This window comes from Buceros rhinoceros, unplaced genomic scaffold, assembly GCF_000710305.1.
Source record: "Buceros rhinoceros silvestris isolate BGI_N320 unplaced genomic scaffold, ASM71030v1 scaffold37205, whole genome shotgun sequence".
In the NCBI taxonomy this organism is placed as follows: domain Eukaryota; kingdom Metazoa; phylum Chordata; class Aves; order Bucerotiformes; family Bucerotidae; genus Buceros; species Buceros rhinoceros.
Window position 1 is genome coordinate 1 of NW_010412918.1, and position 13570 is coordinate 13570.

At 51.8% G+C, this 13570-nt stretch overlaps 1 protein-coding gene across 1 annotated transcript; it reads left to right on the forward strand.

Moving 5' to 3' along the window:
- Positions 1–307: 307 nt before the first annotated feature.
- Positions 308–9632, forward strand: HECTD3 (HECT domain containing E3 ubiquitin protein ligase 3; the record flags this gene model as incomplete). The annotated part of the gene is made up of 19 exons (XM_010136560.1): positions 308–400; positions 678–813; positions 1384–1499; positions 1779–1892; positions 2302–2384; positions 2766–2931; positions 3399–3480; positions 4412–4594; positions 5279–5331; positions 5661–5725; positions 6162–6265; positions 6600–6719; positions 7061–7150; positions 7511–7717; positions 8103–8232; positions 8653–8727; positions 8953–9034; positions 9147–9218; positions 9438–9632. Coding segments are annotated over 19 exons (2056 nt in total), but the record flags the coding sequence as incomplete, so codon positions are not given.
- Between the last annotated feature and the right edge of the window lie 3938 nt (positions 9633–13570).

Below are 13570 nucleotides of genomic sequence, written 5' to 3' on the forward strand. Positions count from 1 at the left end.
GTCCTGGACTGAGGAGACCCTGCTTGCTTGGCCACCTCTTCAGTGGAAGAGAGGCAAGGGGGATGCCAGGTGTGCAGCGATCTGGGTTTGGATCGGTCACTGTGCTTGTCACCTGCCTAGTGGGACGTAGGCTGGGAGAAGTAGAGATGCTTGGAAAAGAAAGGGCAGCAGATGAGGTGGGAGGTGATGGAGGATGCAGTGCAATGAAGCTTTAAACCCAAATCTTCCCCTTCCAGCTACTCTTCGACCACCAGTTCCTTCTTTCCCCTGGGATTTTCTCACTGCCCTCTTCTCCGGGTTGTTTCAGATGGGAGCAGGTGGTGGATCTAACGTACTCCCTGCGCCTCGGAGCGAAGCCCAAGCCCATGGAGCAGGATGAGGCTGCAGTAGAGAAGCTTCGGTACGAGCTGTTTCCCAGCTTCTGCAGTGGTTGGGTGCAAGCTACTGTCTCTCCCTGGCTGCTCAGCCAGCCAGCTCCTGCAGACTCCGGGGGGGAGAGAAGGGGAAGACAGGCAGTGGGGAACAGCTCTGCTTGGCACAGTCTTGTCCTAGATAAGCCTTTCACAAAGCAGAAAACAGGGCAAGGCCAAGGCAAGCAGGATATGGACTGTCTTCCCTGACCTGTTAGCCAGGCTACCCCTACCTCTCCAGGCCCGTTAATCCCTTTTCCCTGATAGGTTTGTGCCCCCAACATGGACTTATGAATGTGATGAAGACCTGGTGCACTTCCTGTACGATCACATCGGGAAGGAGGATGAGAACTTGGGTAGTGTCAAGCAGTATGTGGACAGCATCGATGTCTCATCCTACACGGTGGGTTAAAGGGACAAGGCTGCATCAGCCCGCCTGTGCTGTGGGGCTGGGGAGCATGAATGGTCTTTGATGTGCTGCTGTGGGCTGTGCTGTGTTTGCAGCTGTGGGAGAGAAGCCTAGAGAACATCACACAGCATATTGTGTGATGTGGCCCCTGGAGGGGCTGTGGTTGGAGAAGCAAATGCTAATATTAGCTGCTAGCAGATTTTAGGGAGGGTTTGATATTCTGTGCTGTGTGTGAGACCCCAAGCACCTTGGAAGGGCATCCTCAATGTCCTATGTCTACTCACAGCCTAGCAAAGGGAATCAACCAGTTTGACTCCCTCTGGCTCTAAGATTCATGATAAGAGTAACCACTAAGGGAAAGTTAATCCTACTCCCATCTGATCTTCCTTTCATTCACTGCCCTCTTCCAGGGGGACTTCAATGTGTCATGCTTGACCGACAGCCACGCCGATACATACTGGGAGAGTGACGGGCTGGCTCTAAGATTCATGATAAGAGTAACCACTAAGGGAAAGTTAATCCTACTCCCATCTGATCTTCCTTTCATTCACTGCCCTCTTCCAGGGGGACTTCAATGTGTCATGCTTGACCGACAGCCACGCCGATACATACTGGGAGAGTGACGGGTCCCAGGGCCAGCACTGGGTGCGGCCCAACATGAAGAAAGGCACCATTGTCAAGTGAGGCACCTCTCCCCTGCATGCTGCTTGTGGCTAGGGCAAGCCCTGCAGCCCCTGCTCTCTGCACAAGTCTGCCATGAGCTAAATTTGCTCTGTGCTCCCTGCTTCTCAGCCTTTCCTCCCGCGCTGGGCTCGAAGGGGTCTCGGCGTTGTCACACGTACCTGGGGATCCCAGCACCAGCTGCATGTGCTTGGTAACAGGTGTGACTAGGCCATGAGAGGGAGCAGTGGTGGGTGTTCAGGTGCAGTTACCTTCTCATTTCATGCTTCCCTTTGCAGGAAGCTCCTGCTGACAGTGGATACCACCGATGAGAACTTCATGCCTAAGCGGGTCGCTGTGTACGGGGGCGAGGGAGACAACCTGAAGAAACTGAATGATGTTGGCATTGATGAGTGAGTGGATGGATGTGGAGAGGACAGTGTGACACTTGCAGGGGCCAGAGGTGCTGGACAACCCTGACCCTAAGCAGTCATGCCAGCACCAGCCTGGCGTGAGAGGCCGAGGGCCTTGGGACAGGCATTTTCCATCTCTGAGCTGTGGGTTTGCTCTGCCTACAGCAGCAGATGGCACGATGTCAGGGCTTTCCCAATCCGATTGTGGGACCCATCGGGATCATGTCACCTGGACCTGAGGCACCAGCAGGTTCAGGTATCCAGTACAGGCCATGTCATAGGCAACTGGGTCTGGGTTCCTGCCGCAGGCTCCCATTTCAAAAGATGGAAACCCTCTTCCTTCATAAGTGTCCAAGTGGATTTTGGTGAGGGAACAGCTCTGCATCCCTTGTCTCTGCTATGTTTGCAGGAGCTACATTGGGGATGTGTGTGTCCTTGAGGACATGACAACACACCTGCCGGTCATCGAGATCCGGATTGTGGAGTGCAGAGGTAGGTCTGCGTGTTATGGCCACATCCATAATGCACCAGTAAGATACTGTACATTGAGTTTGTTCCTGTGGCTTGTACTTCTCGGCCCTGCAGGCTGTTTCAGATGAGATGCGGAAGAACCATGGGAGGCTCCAGGGAGACCTGGAGGTTTGCAAGCTCTCAGCTTTCATCCTCTCTTTCTCTGCCTTCAGTTATTTAAGTCTTTTTTTTCTTCTATAAATGCCCCGCTTCCTCTTCACAGAGGTATTTCAGGCTCTCAGTGCCCAGCCCCAGAGCTGGTGGAGCTGGTCGCATTCCTAGTGCCTTTACTTACAGACTTCCCACACTGGAAAACTTGCCTTCTCATGGTCTTAGCATATCATCCGTGGTCTTCCTTGGCAGATGATGGGATTGATGTTCGCCTCCGAGGCATTAAAATCAAGTCCTCCCGACAGAGGGACTTGGGGCTCAGCGCTGACATGTTCCAGCTGCCCAATTTAGTGCGCTACCCTCGCCTGGAAGGAACAGACCCTGACCTGCTGTACCGACGGGCTGTGCTCATTCAAAGGTGCTGTATGAAAGGGGGCAGACAAGTGGGGAGGTGTTGCCTGCAGGGTTTGGTGCCATCTCCAGCACAAGTATGACTGGAAGCTGTAAAGCTGTGTGACGCCCCTTGGGACAGGCATGCTGGACCCTGGAGGGAACAAAGTGAGCTCTCTGGGGTAATTCCCCTACAATTCCAGAAGAATTTCGCAGCTCAAGTTCATAGTGTCTTGTGTGCCGCCAGCGCAGAGCGTATCTGTGTGGTGTGTGGGGCAGGTGCATGCAGAGCCTCTTGCAAGGGGCACGAGATCCCTGCGGTGCCCAGGGAGTGGGAATTTAGTGCCAAAAGCTGTGGGATGTGAAAGACCATGCTAGGCTGGGTTTGGATTAGCGGTTACTTTTCTGCTTGTGTCCAGAGCTGTCTGGTCTGGAATAGGCTTGCGCAGATCCGTGTCCCTCCTGCGTTGCAGTACCTTGTTCTTTGGGCTTTAGGATCGTCAAGATCCTGGACAGTGTCTTGCATCACTTGGTGCCAGCCTGGGACCACACTGTGGGCACATTCAGCAAACTCAAGGTGAGCAGTTCCCTCTGTGTCTTGTGGGGCCTCAGTCTGTCAGGGTGATTGCACTTGGGCTGCGGCAAGGGAAGCTGCCTTCCGTGCAGCTCAAGGGAAATACCTAGCTGAGTTCAGTTCATTAAAGCTGTGAAAGGTGATACTGTTTAGAGGCTAGTTTCCTGTTGAAATGCTGATGTGGAAACGTGTAGCTGTGGGCTAACAAGTAGAATCAAACCAGAGCACTTCACCCTCAAAAGGACTTGGACCATAGCAGCACTGGGCATGTGAGCTGGACACACATCCGCTCTGAGGTCTGAGCCCAGGACACTGTTCCCACACTTGCTGCCAGCAGCTTTGAGCTGGTTGTGTCCAGGCAGCAAGGCTGTTACCAGTAACTTCTTTCTGGCTTTAATAAGCTTTTGATTTTCCTCTTTCTTGTAAGACTGAGTTCAGCCCTCCAGTTGTGTGCTTGCCTTACATCCTCTCCCACAATGCCTGTGCCAGACATTGCTCAGGTTCCCCACTCTGTGTGTATCTAGGCCCGGTGTCAGGAAGCACTGTAATTCCTGTGTCATCTCAACATTGGACACAAAGCATTTGAGGATTCTTGTTTATTTAGAGGAGCTTGCTTTGATTCCTAAAGGAGGGACAGTAAGACCTACGTTCTGGTGAGAGTGAGGACAAAGGAGAATCTAAGCAGCATTAGGACATGAGCATCAGATGATGACTGATGTAGGGAGGAGCGGGCTTCATACCTCCCTTAACCCGGGCAGCAAAATCATTTCAGAGGGCAGAGGTGGAGCAAGTGCTGTCAAGGAGAGTGTGTCTGTGTGGCAGGCAGTGGCCCTGGGAAGGGGAGAGATCTGGTGGTGCAGTGGCTTCAGTAGGAAGTAGGTGACATGTTTGGGACACCAGGCACTTCTGATGTTTTGGACATACCCGTTGGCAGCATATCAAGCAGTTCTTGCTGCTGTCCAAGAGGCGCACAGCTCTGATTACCCAGTGTCTGAAGGACTCGGAGACCAGTAAGCCAAATTTCATGCCGCGGCTTTATATTAACCGACGCCTGGCTATGGAGCACCGAGACAACCCTGCACTGGACCCCAGCTGCAAGAACGCTGTCTTCACCCAGGTACTGTCCCTCATGGAGGAGACCCTGCTGCTCTGGGGAGAGGGGGGCACTCCAGAACAAAAATGAGACGCGCGGAGATGGGTGGAAGGGACAACTTGGAGCTGGTGATACCTGGTGTCCTTAAGGCCTCTTCACATGACTCATAAGCTCTACAAATACATGGACTGATGATCCCATATCCATGAATAATATCTAGGAGGAATTTGGGATCTCTGCATTGAGGTCTCTATTCTGATCTGGATGCTTTCTGTGGCATGTTGCTAGTCTAGACTTTAACAATCTCGTTACACTAAAAGGGCAGCAAAGTATTCTTTTGTGAGAGCAATAGTGCAGCTGCATGCAGTCCTGTGTTATGATTTTACAGCAATGCCGATCTTCCTGTTGTCGTTCTTACCCCCACCTCCAAAAGATCTATTGTTCTGTGTGTGCACTAACAGTCCAGTCTGCTGTGAGGTTTAACACGTGTTCAGTGTACCTCTGAGGCCAGAAAACTCCTTACAGTGGTTAGCACTGTAATTTATGTTCCCCTTCCAAAATTGAGGGGCTCCTAAATCATGTAGAGATCAACTTCAGCCAGGTTTAAAGCTTAGAGGAAAACCAGATTTCTTTTTATTTCCTGCCTTCATCTGCACCGGTTCCCCTGGAAAGGGGGGTACCAGCTTTGATCTTCTCTGCTTGTTGCAGGTGTATGAAGGCCTGAAGCCCTCAGACAAGTTTGAAAAGCCTCTAGATTATAGGTAAGCAGTGTCTGGGGGAGGAAAGGATCATGCAGTGCTGGGAGCTATGTCCTTTGTCACAGCAGGGTGTTTGGGAAGCCTGTGTGTGTCCTGTGATCTGGAGAGGGTTTGCTAGGGCAGGAGCCAGTTCAGCCGTGGGATCAGGGCCTGCTCCCCAAGGTGTCATCTCCCTACTGAGGATGTCAGCTGTCTCTGGAGATTGAGATCTTGCCCAGTCCTAAAACCAGGTTGCTCCACCCTAGTCCCCTGGTGTCCCTGCTGTGCCTGCTGCCTCCCCAGCACCTCCTTGGCTTTGAGCAACACCTCAGGCAATGCCTGGTTCTCTGCAGGTGGCCATTGCGTTATGATCAGTGGTGGGAATGCAAATTCATCGCAGAGGGCATCATTGACCAAGGTAAGGGCTGTGTGAGGCAACGGGTCCTCTGGAACAGAGTCAGTGGTTGATGGGGTGACTCTCTTGCCATAGGGGCTCTTACGAGCTCCCAGTGTTACTGCCCATGGAGGAGAGAGGGAAGGTAGGTTGCCTTGTCCTGCCACCCTCGGCCATGTGCTGTATAAGGAGTGCTGTTTGCTGGAATGGGGGCCAGACCCATTCATCACTAACTGCAGCTTTGACAGTGACAACGCTCCCTCTGGCTATCCTCCACAGGCCAGGCAGGGATGATATGTCTCCTGTCTTATTTCCTCCAGTGCAGTAAGGCTCTGACAGGAGCCTTCTGCTCAGCCCTGAGCCAAGTTGGACCAGAATTCCTCGTCTTTGCTCCGTAACTCTGAGGGTCAGCATATGGGGAGTTCATATCATTGAAAATGCCCTTCTTTTGGGGTTGCAGGTGGTGGTTTTCGGGACAGCCTGGCGGACATGTCGGAGGAGCTGTGTCCTAGCTCAGCAGACACTCCTGTGCCTCTGCCCTTCTTTGTGCGCACATCCAACCAGGTGCTGTGGGTTGGGGTATTTGAGGCAGATCTTTCTGTGCCTGGCAATGCAGTGCTGACCCTGTCTTCCCGCATGCCAGGGGTCTACCTCCTTTCACTGGCCTGGAGCTTTTCCTAAATGAAGGGTTGAGTAGGTTGCTTTGTGGCTTCTTGTTTTAGGATATCCTGACAAGTACCTGGATACTTGTCTCTCACTAGGAATATTTCCAAGGAGGATGGATGGTTTAACCTGCTTGTGTTATGAGAAATGCCCAGAGGCACTGTAGGAACTGAGTTTGTGGTGCTTCATGCTGCGCTGAGATCACAACTTGAAATTTTGCCTCTCGCTCCTGTAGGGTAACGGCACTGGAGAAGCCAGGGACATGTATGTCCCCAATCCCTCCTGTAAAGACTTCCCTAAGTATGAGTGGATTGGGCAGATCATGGGAGCAGCTCTGAGGGGCAAGGAGTTTCTGGTAAGCATTCAACCCTGACTCAGTGTGGAGGTTTGCTGCAAAGGGAGTCATTAGCCCCCTTCTGCAGCCTGTCTGACAGGAGCATGTGAGGGCTCTGTGATCACACTGGGACAAAAAGTGTTTGGCAGGATTTGGGGCGAGGGGTTAGGAGTGTTCACAGCCTGAGTTTTGGGAGATGCAGCTGGAAGCTTGTCTGTCTGGTCTCTGCTTGGCTATGATGAACTCTGCTTGTGGAGAGGGAAAGCAGGGAAGCTCCTTTGTGTCTGCACTGTTCAGCCCTATCTCCATCTTTGGGGATGTCTCCTTTCACAGAGACTCAGCAAAACCCCTGTTGTCCTCAGGTCCTGGCTCTTCCTGGCTTCGTATGGAAACAGCTAACAGGGGAGGAGGTCAGCTGGAGCAAAGACTTCCCTGCTGTGGACTCCGTGCTGGTGAGATGGACTGGGCGGCTATGCCTGTCCTATTCCTTATGGCACTCAGCAAGGTGGTGATTTTTGTCCCTGTCCTCATGTTGGACTTGAGTCCTCCTGTGCTGTGTCAAAGAAACACACACAAAAAGGGCACTTTTAGCATTTAAGGCATCCTATAGCTAATGTAGAGATGGAGCCATGCTGACTACTGCTTCAAGCATGCAATGCCTCAGGGTCTGCTAAACAGCTTTAGGGTAGTGTATCCTATGCTGTGCTGCTGTCACAGTCACTCCAGCCCTTACCTGGGAAGGGAGGAGATGAGGAACACACCACTGCCTACTGGGCATCTCTCTAACAAGCACTCAACTGGGGCTTGGGCAGGTGAAGCTTCTTGAGGTGATGGAAGTCATGGACAAGGACACCTTTGAATTCAAATTTGGGAATGAGCTGACCTACCCGACGGTGCTGAGTGACCAGCGCATGGTGGAGTTGATCCCCAACGGCAGCAGCACCGTGGTGCGCTACGAGGACCGCAAGGAGTTCATCCGCCTGGTGCAGAAGGCTCGGCTGGAGGAGAGCAAGGAGCAGGTGATGCTGTCCTGTAGCATGAGTGGTCATTGAGTGCCCCCAGTCTGTTTCTGGTAAAATACGTTTTCACGTAAAATACATTGTGATTCATGTCACTGTGCTCATTAGTGCAATAGTAGGCAGTCCTTTTTGGTGGGGTCCTGGAGCCCATGGAGTTCTTGAAAAGCAAAGTGACTTGTAGCAGCATGGGAAGCATGGGGTTTTATTCACAGCTCTGACATGGGCGTCCTGAATGATGCGTCTCTGGGATCCTGTTCCCTCCTTCAGGTTCTTTGGAGCATTTGCTGAGCAGTCGCATGGCTTGTGTTCAGTGAGTCCCCAAGCTCAACCGTGAGCTAGGGAAATGGGCAAGACGTGCTGCTTACCTGCTCTGTCTCCTTTTCAGATCATGGCCATGCAGGCTGGGCTGCTGAAGGTGGTGCCTCAAGCTGTTCTTGACCTCCTCACCTGGCAGGAGCTGGAAAAAAAAGTCTGTGGAGACCCTGAAGTCACAGTTGATGCCTTGAAGAAGCTCAGTAAGTGAAGGGCTCTGCTGAAAACTCTTTCCATGAAAACAAGTCCGTCTTCTCTGTGTTGGGGCAAGGAGAGATGTGGGAGGTGGATATTAGCCTTTATTACAGTGAGTATGTGGACCTCTATGCTTCTTGCCTTCAGCTGGGTGCTGTCCCTTGTCTCCATGCTGCGCCTCAGAGTAGAGGCTGGGGCGTCCCTAGGCAGCCTCTGTGGAGCTAAGATGTGCATCTGGATGTGCTTTCTGGAAGGGGCCTGCCTGCATGTGTCCCTCAGACCTTTGGTCTATGTGCCTACACTGTGCAGGCCCATAGAGGTTTCTTCCTGTGCTGGCAGAGGACCCTTGAGTGAGCAGGGTCCTGCTCTAATTTTCCAGGAGGAATTTGGATCTTTAATAAACTCGTTTTCTGTATCCTTTCTACCAGCCCGGTTGGAGGACTTTGAGCCATTGGACACCCGTGTTCAGTATTTCTGGGAAGCACTCAACAACTTCACCAACGGTGAGTGATTTGCTCTGTCTCTGCATTCCTTGACAGCCCTGCAAGCTGGCGGGGAACTGGGAGAGTGAAACATCCTCACCGTTGCCTGGGGAACAGATAGGAACCAAAGAGGGCAAGTAGCTGGGCTGAAGGAAGTGCTTGCTAGCACTGGCTATACCTTGAAGTGGCTGTACTCCATCTCACATCCCTCTGTGGTCTGCTGATGTCTTTGCTTTTCCTTCACAGAGGATCGCAGTCGCTTCCTCAGGTTTGTCACTGGCAGAAGTCGCCTTCCAGCACGGATCTACATCTATCCAGACAAAATTGGGTCAGTCCATTCTTTTATAGGCTGCAAGGCTAACAGATCCCACACCAAAGGGATGTGTTGTCTGGTCTTGCTGGCCTGCTGGTTCTGACCAATTTGTCACTTTCTCCCCAAGCTCTGAGACGACAGATGCTTTGCCAGAGTCATCCACCTGCTCCAGCACCCTCTTCTTGCCCAACTATGCCACGTAAGTTTTGGTGCTTCCCTACATCTGTGAGGGAGACTATGTGTCTGGGCTCACTTCTTGACCTTGGTGCTGACCTAGGGCTGCATCACTTTGCCACACTTACATCCCCCAGCCTGTACCGTGTGGCTGCTGTGATTCTCAGAGGGCATCTTGTCCGCTTGGTGGGCAAATGCAGCAATGGCAACTGCTTGGTTTTTTTTTCCTTCCCCCTATCTCCAGAGCAAAGGTATGTGAAGAGAAGTTGCGCTATGCTGCCTACAACTGTGTGGCCATTGACACAGATATGAGTCCGTGGGAAGAGTGACATTGCAGTCTGACCGAGCAGCATGGACAATCATTTGACAAAACTGTGCAGTGGGAAGAGCTCCCCCGTTACCCCAGGATGTGTATATATAATAAACACAGAGGAGTGAAGCCTGGCTCCTGACAGTGGTAACCAGCACCTCTTTGGACGTGGAGGTTTGGGTCTTCAGCAGGGTGGGAGCTAGCTTGGAGTATAAATGTGATTGCAGTAATGAAACCCTGGCCCAGCCCTCATACATCAGGTAGGCTTTTGTAATGAGTTTCTTTTCCACCTGTCCCTGTTTCAGCTTCACAACTCACTTCTCCCAGGCTGTGCTCTGCCCCAGACAGAAGTGGGGCAGGGCCACAAAGCTGCACTGCAGGCTACAGCACAGGACAGAGAACTGTGAGCTGCTGCCGAGACCACAGGGATCCTCAGAGATGCTCAGTGTGTCCCAGCCTGTCCCAACCACATTCCCTTGCCTTTTTCCTGCTTTCATCTGAGGTCAATGGAAATGAGATCATTTATCTAGTTTTAAGAAGAAATGGGGCAGGCTGGTGGCAGGGGTGCCTCTGGCCACCAGGTGTCACGACAGAGCTGCACAGCAGGGCCGCGGGTGCTGTCAGGAATGGGCTCGCATGCTTTTCTGTGGCACAGAATCCTAGTTCCTGTGACCACTGTGGTTCCCTGCACCCCTTGCACAGCAGTGACTGCTGGGGAGGCTGCTCCCCTACAGGAGGTGGGAATTGTCTGCTGCTTTGCTGCTCTGTAACCTTCAGTTCTGCATTTGGCATGTGGGTGGTCTGGCAGCTCTTCTCCCAGACTCTCTGATCCTAGTTTTTCTTCTAAAAGCCAGTATTACAACTAATCTGTTCTAGTTCTCATGGAGATGTCCAGGCAGGGCCAAGCTCTTCTCCCAGACAGCGGGGATTAGAGCAGTGGCAGGCATGGCAGCACTTGGCTCTGCTCCCCTCTGCCGTGGAGAGGTAGGTGGAGTTTTCAGGTGGACAGGGAAAACCTTTGCCCCAGGGCAGGAGAGAGCCGCTGGGTACCAAGGGCTGGAGTTCCTTGAGCAGATGGACGTGCAGTGTGTGAGCGAGGAGCGGACATAAAAGCTTTGCAACTTCAAGACTGTTGGAAATGTTCCTTCATCTTCCCAGTCCTGGGCAGGCCTAGTCATTGTCTACCACTGTGACCTACCAGATGTTCACCCACTTTTATACCACCCAGCTCCATCTTCAGCCTGTGTGGTCTGCTGGACCACCACTACTAAGAGCCACTGAATCACTAGGGCTTCACTGGAGCGGGACTTGTTGCTGTGAGTTAAGGTTTATCCTGTCTTAAAGCTATATGCCTTTTTATCCTCTGTCAAAGGAGTCTGAAATCCAGAAGTCAATTCCAGTTGCAAATGAAGTCTTTTCCCTCACCATTTTCCTCCAAAGCTGCTGTTTTCCCAGACCTGCTTAGGGCGTTTGTACTAAGAGGGATGTAGGACCAGGAGAGAGAACATGCTGCCATCTCCCGCATTGCGGTGAGTGGAAAAAGTATAGGGTGAGCGGGGAGGCTGTTTCTGGCAGCCCTTGCCTGCGGCAGAGCCTTCCAAGCTTAGCTGGGTGTGGCTGTGGAGTCCTGTCTGCTGGAGGAGGTTTTCTCTAAACCTGAGAGTTCTCAGAATTGAGCTCTGTGGCTTTTATGGCTGATTTCTGTGACAAGCGTGGACAGGGGCAGAGCCAGTGTGATTCCTTTCAGTGCTGGTGGCTGAGTCACTTCCTTGGGTGTGTGCTTTAAATGGGCATGAGTGAGCTGGTGAAAGGACTGCCATTTGCTGGCTTGGCCTCAGGAGTGTTGGTGAAGGAGTCTTCAGCATCGAGCTGCAATTTGAAATGAGCTGTGCTAGATCCTTTCTGTCCGCTGACATTTGAGTGGAATTGATCCTGCTTTTTTCAACCTTGCCTACTTGTCAGTAAGGGATATCGTGAGGAGGCCACATTAATTACTGAGCAGAACTAGAAGCAGCAAGAAAAATCGACTCCTTTCTGGTGCTTTGTAGCCTGGGAGGGGATGGTTGGTTGATGAGTGACTCAGGATGGGATGGATAAAATGGCTCTAGTATTTGATGGAGGGCGAGCTGATGTTGCTTCTGGGAATAGGCAGGCTAAGAGCCAGCTGGGGCTGCTAGGGGTGACGCGCTGTGGGGGAATGGTTATCTCTGGCTGAGACATCTCCAGCAGGTGACCACTGGCTGCCCTGGCCTTGGTGGCAGCAACTGCAGCTGACAGAGGATAACTGAAGTAGTTAGGGAGATATCCAGAGCAGCTCAGGTTTCTCAGCGAGGGATGAGATGGACAGCTCTATTCCCTCTCATCAACCACATCCACAGTCCAGCCCTCCATGATGAGGGAGAGCTGCTGTGAAGGGCAATGCTGAGAGCAGAGCCTGGCTGACGCAGAGGAATCCTTTCCTGGAAACATTGTGACATCTCCATCTTTGTAGATGCTCGAGACTTGTCTTAGAGCCCTGGCCATCTGATCTGACTTCCAGTTTTGCCTTGCTGGCTTAAGGCCTAGATCCTCCCTAACATGAAGCACTTGATGACTGTGGAGTTACCGACTAAAGCTTTTCCTACATTTCTCTACTTTTCCCCCATCGAGGTCTTTTAGCCCATGACCTCACACACCTTTGTCTTTATTTCCTGCCACTGAGAAAAGAGTGCTGCACAAGGACTTGCTGGAGCTCTGGGGGAAGGATCTTGCTGGTGGTGGGGATTTCTATTTAAAGAATGTGTAGTAACGCGACTGTGGCCCCAGCAGGAAGGGAGCTCATCTAGGGTGGTCTGGCTGTAACCCCTACAAGCATATTGAGAAAAATATTGTTTTACCACAGATACCATTGTTTTACTGTCTGATCTGTGCTATGGCCAGTGTATACATATTGGAGAATGGCAGCAACTGCTGGAGTGTAGGGACCTGTGAAAGCCCTTCCAGTTGCAGGAAGAGCCCATCGCTGCAGTGAGGTCTCAGCTGAGATCCTGTAGTACGTGGTCAGAGTACACGTCCTCAGTACCTGGACAAACACAGCTGCTGAGCAAGAATGACAAGGTAACTCACAGGTGATGCTGTTGAGTTTGCTGTGTACAGGGGAGCTGGAAAGGGGAAGCTGGTAAGCCCCCCGCATCTCCTCTGTGCGATCCTCTGTCTAGTCTGTGGTGCTTTAAAGCCAATCACAAACTGAATTGCTGCTGTGACGGCCCAGCGAATTGTGGAAAAGGTCAGCCTGGCTCAGCTCTGGCCAATCTCAGGGGCCTATAGTAGGTGTTACTTCAGCACTGGGTCATGTTTCTTCTCTAATTCTAACGCTGTGGGTATGAGCTGTATCCCACCATGTTTGACAAGACACAAGTCTAGTGCCTTGGCCCGGACTTGTGCTGTGCTTGGCCTGGGGCAAGAGAGTCGTCCTGGGCACCAGGAACCAGAGGCTGCACATCCCCACCCTGTCACCCAGTCTCAAGTTGGCCGAGATTGATTTCCAAGGCACTGCCATCCTGAGGAAGATGCTGGTGCCCCTAGCTGAGGGGGCTGAGGAGACATCTGTGTGCTGGAGCTGCAGCTTTACAGGTTGGGTAGGGACAAGTGGGGAGAAGGACCACTCGCTCTCTCCTCAGGACAGCTTGCTGAATTGTCATAGACTAGCTTCAGGTGATTAATAATGCACGTGTAGCCTAGGTGTTCTTGTTTATTCCACTAACACCCTGGAGTATGACAAGCTATAACTAGTTTGACAGGATCTGTCTGTCCCTACCTCATGTAGGATCTAAATAAAGTGAATGAACTAACTACTTCTGGCCTTTCTGATGACTTGTCTGGTCTGGCTGAGGCTCCTGTGTCCTTCTGTGGGGTTAAGCAGTGATGGAGACTGATGTCATGAGAGGCAAATGGAGGTGAAAGATAAATTGGCTCTGTGATACCCTTTGTACATAAAGTGGTGATATGGTGGTTCAGGATATTAACTGGCTCAACCCTTCACAAGAGCTCTGCAATAAATTTTATAGGGTGATGTGGGTGTGGAGGGA